The following is a 15,762-nucleotide window of genomic DNA, read 5'->3' on the forward strand; positions in this document are numbered from 1 at the left end:
GACACATATTAAGTACTAAATAAGTGTTTAACTACTATTATTATTATTTGTTTTTAAATTAATTAATTTTATTTATTTTTGGCTGCGTTTAGTCTTCCTTGCTGTGTGCGTGCTTTCTCCAGTTGCGGCGAGCGGGGGCTACCCTTCATTGTGGTGTGCGGGCTTCTCATTGCGGTGGCTTCTCTTGTTGCGGAGCACGGGCTCTAGGCATGCGGGCGTCTGTAGTTGTGGCTCGCGGGCTCTAGAGTGCAGGCTCAGTAGTTGCGGCTCACGGGCTTCGTTGCTCCGCGGCATGTGGGAACTTCCCGGACCAGGGCTTGAACCCACGTCCGTTGCATTGGCAGGCAGATTCTTAACCACTGAGCCACCAGGGAAGCCCTCAACTACTATTATTATCATGTGAAAATAATCAACAAAATATTAAATATCAGTAGACAATTCATATCCCTCTTTTCTGACATAACAAGAAACAGATCCAAAAATAAATAACTAAAAACACAGTAGGAAATCAAGATCACTTTAAACACTGTACAGGACAGGAGATCAAAATGCACAGGCATACAATTGGTTCATTTGAAAAGAACCTGATATTCTGAAAAAAAATTAACAGTGAAAATATTAATTTTTCAGAATGATTATACTCAGTAAAACATCTTTAAACAAGAATAAATTTATTTAATTTCTTTTAAAGATTTAATGACATACAAAATGTATATAGTATAATATCTTTAATACATTTTTTCTTTCTCCCCCCCCCATCAATATTAAACACTATTTGAACAGCTTATCTCTTTTTCCCTTGTCTGTATCTATGAGATACACTACTGAATACAAATAAGATTTACACTGCTCCCTCCCAAATAAAAATTAAAATTAGTACCTAGGGGAAAAAAAAGAAAGAAAAATAGTCAAAGCACAGTACTTCAGACAGATTGAAAGCTTTTCTTGTTGTTGAGTATTCAACAATATCTGGGGCAGTTAAATTACATTTTATTGGCATAAAGTTGCATTGCAATCTCCCAACATCACAAAATGATAATCCAATTCAATTTCTTAAGTACCACAAACAATATTCATGTTCAGATGTTCCTACACAATTTTAAATATATGCAAGAATTCATGTTTACATTCTGATTTGATATACTGGTCAATAAAATCTTTTGAGAAGTATGTAACTTCCAAGTTGTAACTATAGTAGATATAGATAAGAAAAAAGCACTTTAACTTTTCTCACAGGGTAACTTCTCTTGGACAGTGAGTTAAGTTTCTCCTTTGATATATTTAGGTTATACCAGTCTACCATGGCTTTCTTCTACTTAACAATGTTTAAAAAAAAAAAAAAACACTAATACTTTGCACAATTTGGGCTCTATTTAACGAAAAAACTGGCTCTACCTTTTAAATAGGAGCCTAACCCTGATTCATAAGGTCCCTCTTAGAAAATGGTTTTCTGCTTGGGCTTTCTATATCCCTGTAGATCTAGAATTGTAACAAGCCATCTCCTTTCCCATGAGATGGGAAACAACAAGCATCTAGCTGGGCACTAGTGACATCATCACTGAACACACTGAAACACACTGAGGAAGACACCTGACTGCCATTTAACCAAAAGACTGGGTGATTTCTTCATTTTGCTAGCTGAATGGCAGTAAACCAGCTGCCAATAAAATCTGCACGGACACCTAACTTTGGTTAATGGTATTGCACCACATGAAGAGAGGGTATTACCCTCATCAGAACAAAGTCAAATGAAATCCTCTGTTAAAAAGAGCCCTTTAAAAAGTTATAAATACTAATTTTTCTTTACTTTTAAAATTTAACAGCTGCCAGCTGTATTGTATAGGGAGTTCCCGACTAATTTAATCAGGTCAAAAGAATATTGACCTTTTAAATGTGCCAGTTCAGCATATTCAATTAGCACACGCTTTTCTTTATTACCAAACAGTTCCCTCCTAAATGAAAAGTGACAGTAACATTTTTGTGAGATGTAGGCAAAACCAATGATTCAGTAATATTATAACATCAGACGAATAGAATTAGTTGATTCTGATTCTTTGGTGGAATTTCCAGGCTGAAGAGTCAAATCAGAAGGCTCATCCTGAGGAAATATAATTTTGTCAGGTGTATAGTCATTCCTCTTCAGATCTATATTCATGACCCCCAACAAAAAAAGAAAAAAAGAGTATCGCTTAGAAACAAAAAATTAAGAACATTTTCTAAATCAATTTCCCTCTAAACATGCCAGATCTATTTTCTACAAGGTTGTTATAAATTCAAAAGTCACAAAATTTATACACATAAAAATGAAATCATTCAACAAATAATTATTACACTCCGACCATGAGTCAGTAACTCATGTAAGTGTAGAAATGCAGCAGTGAACAAGGCAGGTAAGGTCCCTGTTCTCATGGAGCTTATATTCTTGTAGGTGAAGAAAAACAAATAGAAAAATGACAATTATAAGTAGTAGCAAGTGCTTTGAAGAAAATAGTGTGATGAGGGTCAGGTGGGAGACGGTATGAGGTGATTCTTTTAGATAGGGCTGGGCAGAAAAGCCACAGGAGGTAACATATAAGACCTGAATACTAAGAAATGACCTATCAAAGTCCCAGGAAGAGTACTCTATGCAGAGAAAGTTAACTGCAGACTGCAAAAAGGAAATGGACTTGGTGTGTTCCAAGAATGGCAAGAAGCAGCATGGCTTGCATGTAGTGAATGAGGGAAAGACTAAGAGAAAATGAGGTCAAACAATCATTAACGGTCAGCAGTTGTCAAACTACAGCCTGTGCGCCAAATCTGGCCTACTTGTTTTTGTAAATAGTTTTACTGGAATGCAACCATAGAAATTTGTTTACAGACTGTCTATGGCTGTTTTTGTACTACAATGAGAGAGTTGGGTAGCTGTGACACAGGCCATATGGCCCACAAAGCCTAAAATGTATACTTCCTTTGTTTGCCTTTTACAGAAAAGTTTGCTGACCTCTGATTCATGGTTTGCAAACTAAGTATAGATTACGGTGAAAACCCACTGGAAGGTATTAAGAAGTCTTAAGGGAGGAATGTAATCAAATTTGTTTAAAATGACCATTCCAATCGTCACATGAAGTCATGTTAGAGGGCTACTGGTAAGAATCCAGGAAACAAAATGGTGGCAATGATGATGAAGAGAAATTGATAAATTCTAGGGAGATTTCAGAATTTGAGCAGACAGAATTTGACAGATTGGTTATGAAAAGTAAGAGAACAGGGCTTCCCTGGTGGCGCAGTGGTTGAGAGTCCGCCTGCCGATGCAGGGGGCGTGGGTTCACGCCCCGGTCCGGGAGGATCCCATGTGCCGCGGAGTGGCTGGGCCCGTGAGCTGTGGCCGGGCCCGTGAGCTGTGGCCGCTGGGCCTGTGCGTCCGGAGCCTGTGCTCCGCGGCGGGAGAGACTGTGACAGTGAGAGGCCCGCGTACCGCAAAAAAAAAACCAAACAAACAGAAAGTAAGAGAACAAAGGAACTGGCTAGCTTTTACGTTTTGAGCCTGAGCAACTGGGTAACCATTAATGAGACAGGGAAGCAGAATTTCGTGGGTAGGGGTGGAAAATGAAAGTCAAGAGTTCTGGAGTGAAAGTGTTACTTAAAAGTAATTCAAGTAGCAATGTAGGAAACTCAATATAGAAACAGGAGCTCAGGAAAGAAGTTAGTCTTCAATTAAATTTGGTACTATCAGGATGTAGACTGCCTTTATAGCTATGGGATAGGATGAACTCAGGGAGTAATAGACATATATGACAATGGTTGCAGAACTGGAAAACAATGCAGTAGTATCAAATTTATACTTTATAAACAAACCATAGTCGTGTATATACCCTTATACTTTTATCTCCATGTAAAATAGAACACTCAGAATATGAACTGTTAATTTTAATTTCAGTAATAGTCTATATTCAATGATCCAAATACATATTTGCTACAGTATGAACAATTTTTTTTTTGCGATATGCGGGCCTCTCACTGTTGTGGCCTCTCCTGTTGCGGAGCACAGGCTCCGGACGCGCAGGTTCAGCGGCCATGGCTCACGGGCCCAGACGCTCCGCAGCATGTGGGATCTTCCCGGACTGGGGCACGAACCCGTGTCTCCTGCATCGGCAGGCGGACTCTCAACCACTGCGTGACAAGGGAAGCCCCAGTATGAACAATTTTTGATAAACTTTAAATTCAAGACTTTGCCAGTAAGGCCTTAGGGAATGCAAATTAATTTGTAGCTGAAGTGTACACAAAGAACAATGGACAGAAACACAATTATAATTCAAACACAATTATAATTCAATTCACAATTATAATGCTGTTAACTAATGGTGTAACCATGGGCAAATCATGTAAACTCTTATTTTATGTTCTGTAAAACGATGGACTTGGACTGGGTTGCTTTTAAGGTCCCTTCCAAGCTGTAAAATCCTTTAAATGACAATTTAAAAAACAGATATGCTATTAAATATTGCATTGTATCAAAACCAAATAAAAATTATATCTGGGCTGCCTGTTAAATTCATCATTGTGTGTTCTACTTCTGGCTTAAATGGACTAAGCATATTTCATCCTCTCTCTCTCTCTCACTGATTACAAATAAAAACTGATTACAAGTAAAAACATGATACATAAAGCAACTATCTCAGATTTCTGAAAAGTAACAGCAGACATATAGGAGAAGGAAATCAGAACTTGAAGAACGATTTGTATGGTGGTGAGCTTCCTGTTTTTTTCCCATCTCTTATTTCTGGGCTTAGACTTGAAAATAGCTCAATCATAGAAACATACAGTGAGCATGGACACAAAAAGCTCCAAGACCTTCTCGCCACAGGATAAGGAAGGAGGACCCTGTGGGATGGAAAATGTTGAGGGGAATTCCCTCTTTTTAATTATTCTTTTTGCTCTTCTGCCCTTTACCTAAGCCCTGGTCATGAAGAGGCATTCCTACAGTGGTGGCAGTTGGGCAAGAACCTACAACTCCAAGAGGAAACCCTTCTCTCTGACCAGAAGAACTGAGAATATGTACCTCTATGATCCAAAAAGTATTATTTTCAGCACCAGAAACAGACCTAATTGCAGAATGTGTGTGACAGCACAGGGATGCCAAAATCCTGGCTTTCTAGTCAGTGTACCAAAAAAAAAAAAAAAAAAAGGAAAGAAGAGGCCCCCAGGAGTCACAAAGTTTGGAAGAAATCATGGAGAGGAGGAAAATGGAGAGAGAGATACCCTAAATTTATGTATGAAATCCCAGACTCAGGCTTGAGTGGCACATATATGGGAAGACGGCATAGCATAGGCTTTGAGAACTAAACTATGGTGCAGACCTTCACTTGTGTCCCAGACTTGCCCTTGTTTGACACACATGTGAAAGAGACCTGGTTAATAATGCAAAGCCTTTAAAAACTAAACTGACAGTAGAGGGACAACCACACAGAAAACAGACTGGGACTTGTGAACTGAATTTAACTGAGTTGATTGCCTACTAACACCAAAAATCTCAAGGATTCAAAATTCAAAATTCTCTATAGAGGATTTTTAATAAGACCTCAAAAATCTTATAATATTCAAAATATCCAGGACACATTCTAAAATTACTAGAGATACAACAAACAGGAACATTTCAAAGATTCTCAAAGATTCTCAAAATCTTATAACATAATATTCAAAGTATCCAGGACACATTCTAAAATTACTAGAGATACAACAAACAGGAACATTTCAAAGATTCTCAAAGAAAATCTTTGAATTCTCAAAGATTCTCAAAGAAAAATTCTTGAAAGAAAAAGAATCTTTCAAAAGATTCTCAAAGAAAACCAAGAGAATCCAATCCCAAGGTTACTCAGATGGTAGAATAATTAAAAGACTTTAAACTACTAGAACCATACTCCATGACGCAGGACAAACAGACTTGAAATGAAAGGAAAAGTAAGTTTTCAGCAGAGAAATAATCAGTATAAAAAGACCAACAGGAAATTATAGTACTGAAAAATATAACTGAAATAAAAAATTCAGTGTATGAGCTTAATAGCAGAATGAAGAAATAAAGAATGAGGAGTCAGTGAATTTGTGTGTAGATCAATAGAAATTATCCAATCTGAACTAAAGAAAAAAATTAATTTTTAAGGAAGTAATCAGAGCCACAAGTTCCTGGGTGACAATATCAAAAGGTCTAACATTCTTTTTATGAGAGTCCAGAAAGAGAAGAGATTGATGCGGACAAATATTTGATGAACTAAGAGCTAAAAACTCCCCAAATGTGATAAAAGTCATAAATTGGCAAATTCAAGAAGCTTAGTAAAACTGAAACAGGATAAACTCAGAGAAAGCTACAACTAGACATAACTGCTAACTACAGTTAACATAACCACAGAATCAAACTGCTCAAAACCAAAGATAAAGAATAAATCTTGAAAGAAGATAGATTATAATGATACATTATGTATAAGGGAAGAACAATTCAAATGACTGGAGTTTTCATCATAAATAACAGAGGCTAGAAGACAGCAGAACATTTTTTAAGTGCTGAAAGAAAGAAATGTCAAGCTAAAATTCTAGATCCAGTGAAAATACCCTTCAGGAATGAAAGCGAAATACATTCTTAGGTAAGGGGAACTAAGATCAACCACTAAAAGAACTAAACATAAAGATAAAACAGAATACTAAAACAGAGCAAGGGCTGTGGGGTGTGTGGGGGAGAAAACAACAAAAAAACCAAACCAGAGACATCAAACAGAAAACAATAAAACAGCAAATCAAAATCTAACCATATCAATAATTACATTAAATGTAAAGGGTCTAAAACAGCTATTATAAGATGGAAATGGTTAGATTTTAAAACACAAACCTAGGAACTAACTATACGCTGTCTACAAGAAAACCACTTTAAATAGAATTAATATATACAGGTAAAAAGAATGGGAAAAGATACCTGATGAAACCACTAATCACAAGCTATGTTAATATCAGACAAAGCAGACTTTAGAACAAGGAGAATTACCATGGCATTAATTTAATAAAAATTAAATCACCAAGAAGTCATAACAACTGTAAATCTGTATGTATCTAAGAGCAAAGCTTCAAAATACATGCAGGAAAAATTGATAGAACTGAAAGCAAAGCAGATAAATCAACAATTATACTTAGAGACCTTTCTTCTAAGTAATAAATAGAATAGACAGAAAATCAGCAAGGATATTAAAAACCAGAACAACACTATCAAAAAACTTTCCTTCATTGGGACTTCCCTGGTGGCCCAGTGGTTAAGAATCCACCTGACAATGCAAGGGACATGGGTTTGAGCCCTGGTCTGAGAAGATCTCACAGGCCGCAGAGCAACTAAGCCCGTGTACCACCACTGCTGAATCTGCGCTCTAGAGCCTGTGAGCTACAACTACTGAGCCTGCGTACTGCACCTACTGAAGCCCGCGCACCTAGAGCCCCTGCTCTACAAGAGAAGCCACCACAATGAGAAGCCCGCACACCGCAATTTAGAGTAGCCCCCACTCGCCACAACTAGAGAAAGCCCGTGCATAGCAATGAAGACCCAATGCAGCCAAAAATAAACAAACAAAAAAGACACCTGTAATTAATCGATAGGTCAAAGAAGAAATCTCAAAGGAAATAAGAAATATTTAAAAAATAAAACTAAAACATACCAAAAAAAATTTTTTTTAAATACCAAAATTTGTGGGATGCAGCTAACACAATGCTTAGATGAAAATTTACAGCACTAAAATGTTTTGTTAGAGAAAAAGTCTCAAATGAATATTTTAAATTTTTACCTAACAAACTAGAGAAAAAACAAACTAAACCCAAAGCAATCAGAAACATGGAAATAACAGAGAATAAATCAATGAAACTGACAACAGAAAATAGAGTAAAACAATGAAAACAAAAAGTGGTTCTTTGAAAGTATCAATAAAACTGATACACCTTAGCCACACTGACCAAAAAAACAAAAAGCACAAATTACCCTAATGAAAGATGGGATTCACCACAGACCCCCCCACAGACAAAAAAAAATAAGATGATAGTATCATTGACTCTATGTCCATAAGTTTGACAATTTAAATAAAATGAAGACAAATATTGTATGATCTCACTTATACATGGAACCTAAAAAAACAAACTCACAGAAACAGATGACTTGTGGTTACCAGAGGTAGAGGGGTGAGGGGAGGGAGAACTGGAGGAAGGTGGTCAAAAGGTACAAATTTCCAGGCTTCCCTGGTGGCGCAGTGGTTGAGAGTCCGCCTGCTGATGCAGGGGACACGGGTTCGTGCCCCGGTCTGGGAAGATCCCACATGCCACGGAGTGGCTGGGCCCATGAGCCATGGCTGCTGAGCCTGCGCGTCCGGAGCCTGTGCTCCGCAACGGGAGAGGCCACAACAGGGAGAGGCCCACGTACCGCAAAAAAAAAAAAAAAGTACAAACTTCCAGTTATAAGATAAATAAGTACTATGGACGTAATGTACAACATGGTGACTACAGCTAACACTGTTGTATGATATACAGGAAAGCTGTTAAGAGAGTAAATACTAAGAGTTATCGTGAGGAAAAGCTTTTTTTTTCTTTCTTTTTATTCTATCTATACAAGAAGATGGATGTTAGCTTAATCTAGTGTGGTAATCATTTCACAATATATATAAATCAAACCATCATGCTATCCACTCTAAACTTATAGATATGTATATCATTTCTCAATGAAAGTGGAAAAAAAAAATAAAATGGACCAATTCCCCGAAAGACACAAACTACTAAAACTCACTCAAGAAACTGACATCTATTTTAAAAAACTAAAAATTAAAAAGCATCTGACAAAACTTCAGACTGAGATGGTTTTGCTAGACAATTCTATCAAACATTTGAAGTTGGGATAATATCAATTCTATACAATCTATTCCCCAAAACAAAAGAGGTATAAACACTTAAAACTTATTTTTAAGGTCAGTATTATCCTGACACCAAACAAGACAAAGACAGTACAAGGAAAAAAACCCCATAGACCAATATTCTTCATGAACACAGATATAAAAATCGTCAACAAATATTAGAAAATTGAACCCAACAACACATAAAAAAGATAATATACCGTGACAGGGACTTCCCTGGTGGCGCAGTGGTGAAGACTCTGCACTCCCAATGCAGGGGATCCGGGTTCAATCCCTGGTCAGGGAACTAGATCCCACATGCATGCTGCAACTAAGAGTTCACATGCCGAAACTAAGGAGCCCGTGAGCTGCAACTAAGAAGCCTGCCTGCCACAACAAAGACCCAGCACAACAACAACAACAACAAATATATATATTATAATAATATAATATTATATATAATAATATTTTATATATATATATATATATATATATATATATATATAAAAATATACCATGATAAAGTGGAGTTTGTCCTCGGAATACAAGACTGGCTCAACGTTTAAAAAGTCAATCAATGTAATTCGATGTAATACTAACCAGTTGAAGAAAAACCAAATGATCATACAAATAGATGCAGAAAAGACATCTGACAAATTCAGTGAACATTTAGGATAAGTGTCTTCAAGAAATGAGGCATGGAAGATTAGTCTACTCTCACTACTCCTATTCAACATTGTACTTGAATTCCTTGCCATTACAAAAAGTCAAGAAAAAGAAATAAAAGGCATACAGATTGGAAAGGAGGTAATAAAACTGTCTCTATTGTCTACCCAGAAAATTCCAAGGAATTTACAAACAATAAACAAGAACAAACAAACAAAAACCTCCTAGAAGTGAGTTTAGCAAGAACACAGAATACAAGGTCAATATACAAAAATAAATAATTTCTGTATCTATTAATAATGAACAATTTTTAAAAATTTACAGATAGTAGTATTAACATGCTTACTATGTGCCTGTCACTGTTCTAAGTACGTCACAAATACCAACTAATTTAATCCTCAAAAAAACAACAAACCTCTATGATGTAGGTATTCTCTGAGGCCCTGGAGTCTGGCTCCCAGGTCCAAGCTCTTAACTACTACTATATTATTGGTCATAATGAGAGGGACTTTTAAAAATACAGCTCAAGGATGAGTGCCAGGCACCTGTAATTTTGAAAAAGTTCCACAGGGGATTCTGACACACACCAAAGGGTGAGAACAACTGGTTTGTGATACAACTTATGATTCAATAATAACTTGTAATTCTTCGAATATAAGATGAAGTTACTATCGTGAGAGACTGTATCTTCAGTTCCTCTTCCAGTTTCACAGGATACTCTTTTCCCAACTCTTTTCCAGGCTAACTTGAAAGTCTATTCATCCTTCAGTTTTAGGCAAATCTGTTAGTTCCCCAGGTAGCATTCCCTGACTTCTAAGTTTGTGTTAGGTGATCTGCTTACCTGTTCTATTTTTTCTCCTTGGCATTTATGATAGTCCTATAATTCTCTGTTAATCTTGTCAGTATCCAAGACCTGGGTAAACTCCACCGAGTGCAGGGACCATGTTTGTCTTGTTCACTGTGCATTGTTAATATCTAACACAATTCCTGGCATCCAGCAGACACATAATAAATATGTATTAAGTGAATGGACTTTGTGTTTTTATAAGTAATAAATGAAAGCACAGATCCACTTATAACCAAAAATATGTATTTATGCTTCTGGCCTTATGAAGTTCTGTAGTAATTAACTTTGCTAACAATTTATATATTATACTGATTAAGCAAATGCTTACCTGGAAGTTTAAGCTTTCTACAGCAAGAATTACAGTGATGTTTTGCTCTGAAGTTTTTTATTGCATCTTCTCCTAGGTTTGCTGGGCCAAAAACCATATCACAGGATCTGTGGAATTGGTAGTTAAAAGAAAAAGTCAGTTAATGAAAATAGAAATGTAGAATTTGAAATTACAAAAATGTCTTAATGAAATTATTAAAACTTATTACCTCTTTTCTTCTGCCTTTATCACAGATGGGTCAGTCAAATTTTCACCCACACCTTTATATGTATATATTAAAAAGACAATTTTATTATATAATTGATATAAATACATAAGTATAATAATATAATGTCACAAGAGATTCTACAGCATCATCAACCATTACATGATGTTAAATTATTCAAAAGAGGATAGGTTTTTCACTCTTGATATTTCATAACTTGACTTATGACCTCAACATTGCACTAGGAACAAACACAGTTCCTTTGACATGAACAACAGTTAAATGTCAGAATAGGTAGGTAGGCATGTAATCTCCTGGTGACACCAGTTTCTGATGCAACAAGGCCAAGCTGGAAGTAAATATCTCCTTATTTACAATTTGCCCTTGTTTCACCTTAGTTAGCGAAGAACAATTAGGTACATGAAGGCATGATCTGTAAGTCATTTTACAAGTCTTTTGGATTTTTTAAAATCACAGGCTAATTACATTTTCTTGCAAAAGATTTAGATTACATAAAGAGTAAGATTGTGAACATCTTCCTTCACCTCCAGCCCTCTCCAGAGGTGTTAAAAGTGTGGTTAAATCTTTTCAGTCTCATCTATTCATTCGTATAAAGAACAACTACTGATATTTGAATAATCATAAAATATTTAACCCATTAGAATGAAACCTAATAAAACGGGTAGAATTTCACAATAGGAAAAGCTAGAATTAAAACATGAGTCTAATTTCTACTCAGATTGGCAAAAATTAAGTAAATATTCAGTAATGAAGAGATGGCGAAGAAATGGGCGCAGTGATGAGTGCTCACAGTGCTGAGTATGAATTCACATAACCTTTTGGAAAAGTAACCTGGCCGTTGCTATTGAAATTGTACTCATCTCTAAAACTAAAAATAGGATGACTGTCTCATAATAGAGGATGTAAATCATGCTATGCCTCCATACTACAGCTGTTAAAAGGAATGCCTCAGATTTATCAATAATGATCCAGAAGATGGCCATCATGTATTATTAGGTAGGAAAAAAAAAAGTGAAATACACACACACACGTACATATATATAGCATGATCCCAGCTGAAGGAAAATCACAACACAAAATGATTAAAAGTAAGTTTAAAAATTTGTAATTTGTCTTCACAAAGGTAGAGGAACAGTAAAGATGGGAAGATTTTGTTCTTTATATTTCTATATTGTTTAACTTGTTTGTAGTAACTGTCTAAAATATTTCTATGAAAAAAATGGCTCCATGAACACATTAATTTTGTAGAGAACATCACTATTACTCTGCTTGTTAAAAATAACTGCCATCTTTTAATTAACAGTTTGGCCTCACTTCCTAGGCATATTTGAAGATGATGGACTAGCCCGTCTAATAATATACATCAGAAATTTCACTATATATATCACTTAATCATTTATGTAAAATGATGAATTTACTGAAAAAAGGATAGCTATTTTTACAAAGATTTTCTTTCTTGAGTTGGTATTGAAAATCAATACCAACTGTTTGCTTTTCAACAAATTGTTTATATTTGGGAGTATCTATATAATGAAAGAAGTCATCAAGTGATAAATATTCTAAACAATTGTTTTTATGTGATTGGAAATCTGGTCTTTGTTGACATTTGAAATTAAAGCTGCTCTTTAGGGGCAAAAAAAAAATGGAACCTATAATGTGAAAGTGCCATCCAGGCAGAGCTGGCAATTTGCTCAATTTCATTTTTCTTTGACCCTGCTGTGAAGCTGCATAAATATTACTCTAAGCAAATCATTGCTCTCTCCTAGTCATAATTTCTTTTTTTTCTCCCTTTTACATGTATGAAGGAATCTGTCTACAAAGATGGCTATGCTCAGTTTTCCCCTCCTTGTTTACATGCTGCTCTACCTTCTAAGTGCTTGAATCTATTCTCTACCTCTTAAATCTGAGCTGTCCTTATAACTTACCTTGACCGGTAAAATGTGGCAGAAGGGATATGGGCCCATTCTGGTCCTAACCTAAGAGTTTCTGCTTTCTCTCTGGAGGAAGCCAGCTGTCATGTAAGAAGTCTAATTACCTGAAACTACCATGCTACAAAAAGTCCAAGCTACCCAGCCATGTGGAAAAATCACTTTGTGGTGAACTGAGGAATTCAGCTGTCTTGAACAGAGACCTAAGACATTTGGCTCCAGTCAAGCTGTCCAAACTAGTCTCCAGCCATTCAAACCCTCCAAGGGGACAGTAGAGATGAGCCATCCCCAAATTCCTTAACCAAAGAAGTGTAAGCAAGCAAAATGGCTGTTTTAATCCACTATTAGGTAGTTTAGTTCACAGTAATAGATAACATAAACACCAGGAACAATACAGATAGTTGTTATTGTTTTAAAGAAATGGTCTTTATACTTTTAAAGAAATTAAGGCTACAGATCTATGAGTGGAATAGGGGATTTCACATGATTTTGCTTATTAAAACATCTGTATTACCTAAATAACAATTAAGATAGCATCTCACTCTTCAGGGCCCTGACAGCTATATACTATGGCTGTTATTGACTTGCTTTTTTAACAGCTTCTGCTGACCTAAGATTTTACCTATCCATAAATTAGCAGATTTCGGTATATTGCTCATAACACATGAATAGATGAGAACCTAATGCATAATTCCCTTTTAGCAATATTTTAATAAATTTACCTTGTAAATCAAGTACCAGTAACTCCCCTCTTGTATATTCATAAGTCCAATGGCTAAAGGCTAGCATGATCTCTTCCAGTGTATTTGTTGGAATAATCTCATCACCATTATTGTTGTTGTATTTTCTAAATTCTCCAGTCATACATTCTTCCACAGCGAACCACTGTCCTGCTGAATGGCAATACAGCAGGAAAACTTCAAGGAACCTTATGAAAAACAGTTATAGATATTACTAATAGTTTTTTTTATGATAAACAACCGAATGACAATTTTTATTGATTTAATCTTAACCAATACACAATCTATGCCATATATAATTCTTTCAGCTCTGCAACCACCTACACTTATTCTCATTTTTCAACTCAAGTTCAGTGCCCTCAGAAAGGTTCCTGCTCAATTTAGTCATTTTATCCTATACTAGTAGTTTTCTTAATAAAATTCTAATCCATCTTTAAAATGGGTAAATAATGAAATATTCAGCATCAATAATGAAGGTCAAAAGAGAATGCTATCCACATAACACTAAAAGATCTCAAAAATTTTAAGAGATTTACCTTGGAGAATATGGTATGGATTTGGGTTTCATTTGGTTGAAGGCAAATGTGAGCTTTTGTGCTGCTCTCTGTTGTTGAATTTCCTACAGAACAGAAAAAAGAAACCCTCATTCAACACTGAAATTAAGATTACTTGATTTATCATACTTTAGAAGTGAAAACATGAAGCTCAAATAATGCTTCACTGTATGCATTCACTAGCACTTACTCTAAGACAAAGATGCAGAACTGTATCTTCTTTATAAATACTTGACCATGTATTAACCACCTCAGGAAGAAAAGATTTGATAATATAAAGATGTCCTGATTTGAGGATATCATGTTCTGACCAAGTACACTGTACTTTGACAGCTCTTCGTAAACCTCCTCCCATCTCCTCTTTACTTAAAAACTCTATTTTGGCACAGAGGCCTAGCTGTGACCACGAAGACATGCTGTTATTCAGTATGTTGGGAGAACTCTCTTCCAAGCGATACACTGTGACAGGCTCACCTGCAACATGAATAGACATATTTTAAGGTCAAAGTATGACTCTGAAAATCACAAGGTAGAAATTGGCAGGTATCTTTGGTTAAGATTAAGTGAGGAATAGAATACGAGATGGACCAAGTTGTAGTTTTATAAAAGAAGTTTAAGGGCAAGAAATACTCAGAAACCAAGGATCTAATATCTCTAAATTCACCTGTATTTGGTAATAATAAGCATTTTTGAAATCATGAACATTTTCGAGAAAAACTTTTAGAAAGCAATTAGACGTCTAAACACTTCTAAACTTTTTAACAGGAGGTTAGATCTGTTCCACAAACCCTGTGGTATCAATTTATTAATGCTTTCATTGCTAAACTACGGATCAAGAGCTTTTCTGAATTAAAATACACCACTGCTTCCGATATGCCAGAAAGAGAGAAAATCAATACTTCTGATGCTTCCTTCAGTTTAAACATACCTGAATCTTGTAGTAATCAGACTGATTAAAATTTATATGAAATTAACAATTCTTAATGTGATCCTTCCTCTTTCTGTCACCACCCATGTTCTATATTACAGTTAAAACCACATGTTAATTAAGGGTTTATTTTCCCTCTTATTTCTTTACTTTTTGGATTTACCTCTTGGAGGCACAGGTGTAAATGGAATGCTCTGGGATAATCTCATCAAGTTATTTCTTTCCACAGCTGCATAAAAATGAGAGAGAAATAATGAAATCCCTAAAAGCTCAAAGAACTACTAAATTTTGTTTTTAATATTTACTATTACTAACCTGAGTAATAGTAATTTGTATCCATAACTGGTTTAAATGGAGAAGCAAGACCTAAAATGGTAAATAAACAAATGAGACCCTTTTAAAAGTACTAATGCAGCATAAATTTTTGTTCAAGCATTCTCATTTAATCATCCCAAGTTTCCTTCATGTAAGCTCTGTTCACAAAAACAGAAAAAAACAAGTAATAAATTATGTCCATCATGTGCTTTATTACCCTACTTCATTATGCCAGATTAGTGGTTAACTGTGTAGTATGACACCTGGAAGGGAAAAAGCACATGATGGTTCACACTCTCCTGTTATAAACTGCATTCTTCCCTATTCCCTACTCAAAAAGAAAAGTGT

The 15,762-nt window shown here is 35.7% G+C and overlaps 1 protein-coding gene across 1 annotated transcript in view; it reads right to left on the reverse strand.

Moving 5' to 3' along the window:
- Positions 1 to 428: 428 nt before the first annotated feature.
- TRPM7 (transient receptor potential cation channel subfamily M member 7) overlaps positions 429 to 15,762 on the reverse strand; it is a 128,295-nt gene continuing 112,961 nt past the window's right edge. The window contains exons 32-39 of the mRNA XM_060005233.1: positions 15,415 to 15,465; positions 15,263 to 15,328; positions 14,362 to 14,645; positions 14,154 to 14,236; positions 13,600 to 13,805; positions 10,932 to 10,983; positions 10,724 to 10,830; positions 429 to 2,145 (exon numbers count right to left, since the gene is read on the reverse strand). Of these exons, the coding sequence (XP_059861216.1) occupies positions 2,015 to 2,145; positions 10,724 to 10,830; positions 10,932 to 10,983; positions 13,600 to 13,805; positions 14,154 to 14,236; positions 14,362 to 14,645; positions 15,263 to 15,328; positions 15,415 to 15,465 (980 nt within the window). The 3' untranslated portion in view covers positions 429 to 2,014. The remainder of the gene's footprint in view (positions 2,146 to 10,723; positions 10,831 to 10,931; positions 10,984 to 13,599; positions 13,806 to 14,153; positions 14,237 to 14,361; positions 14,646 to 15,262; positions 15,329 to 15,414; positions 15,466 to 15,762) is intronic.

This window comes from Delphinus delphis, chromosome 2, assembly GCF_949987515.2.
Source record: "Delphinus delphis chromosome 2, mDelDel1.2, whole genome shotgun sequence".
Classification (NCBI taxonomy): Eukaryota; Metazoa; Chordata; class Mammalia; order Artiodactyla; family Delphinidae; genus Delphinus; species Delphinus delphis.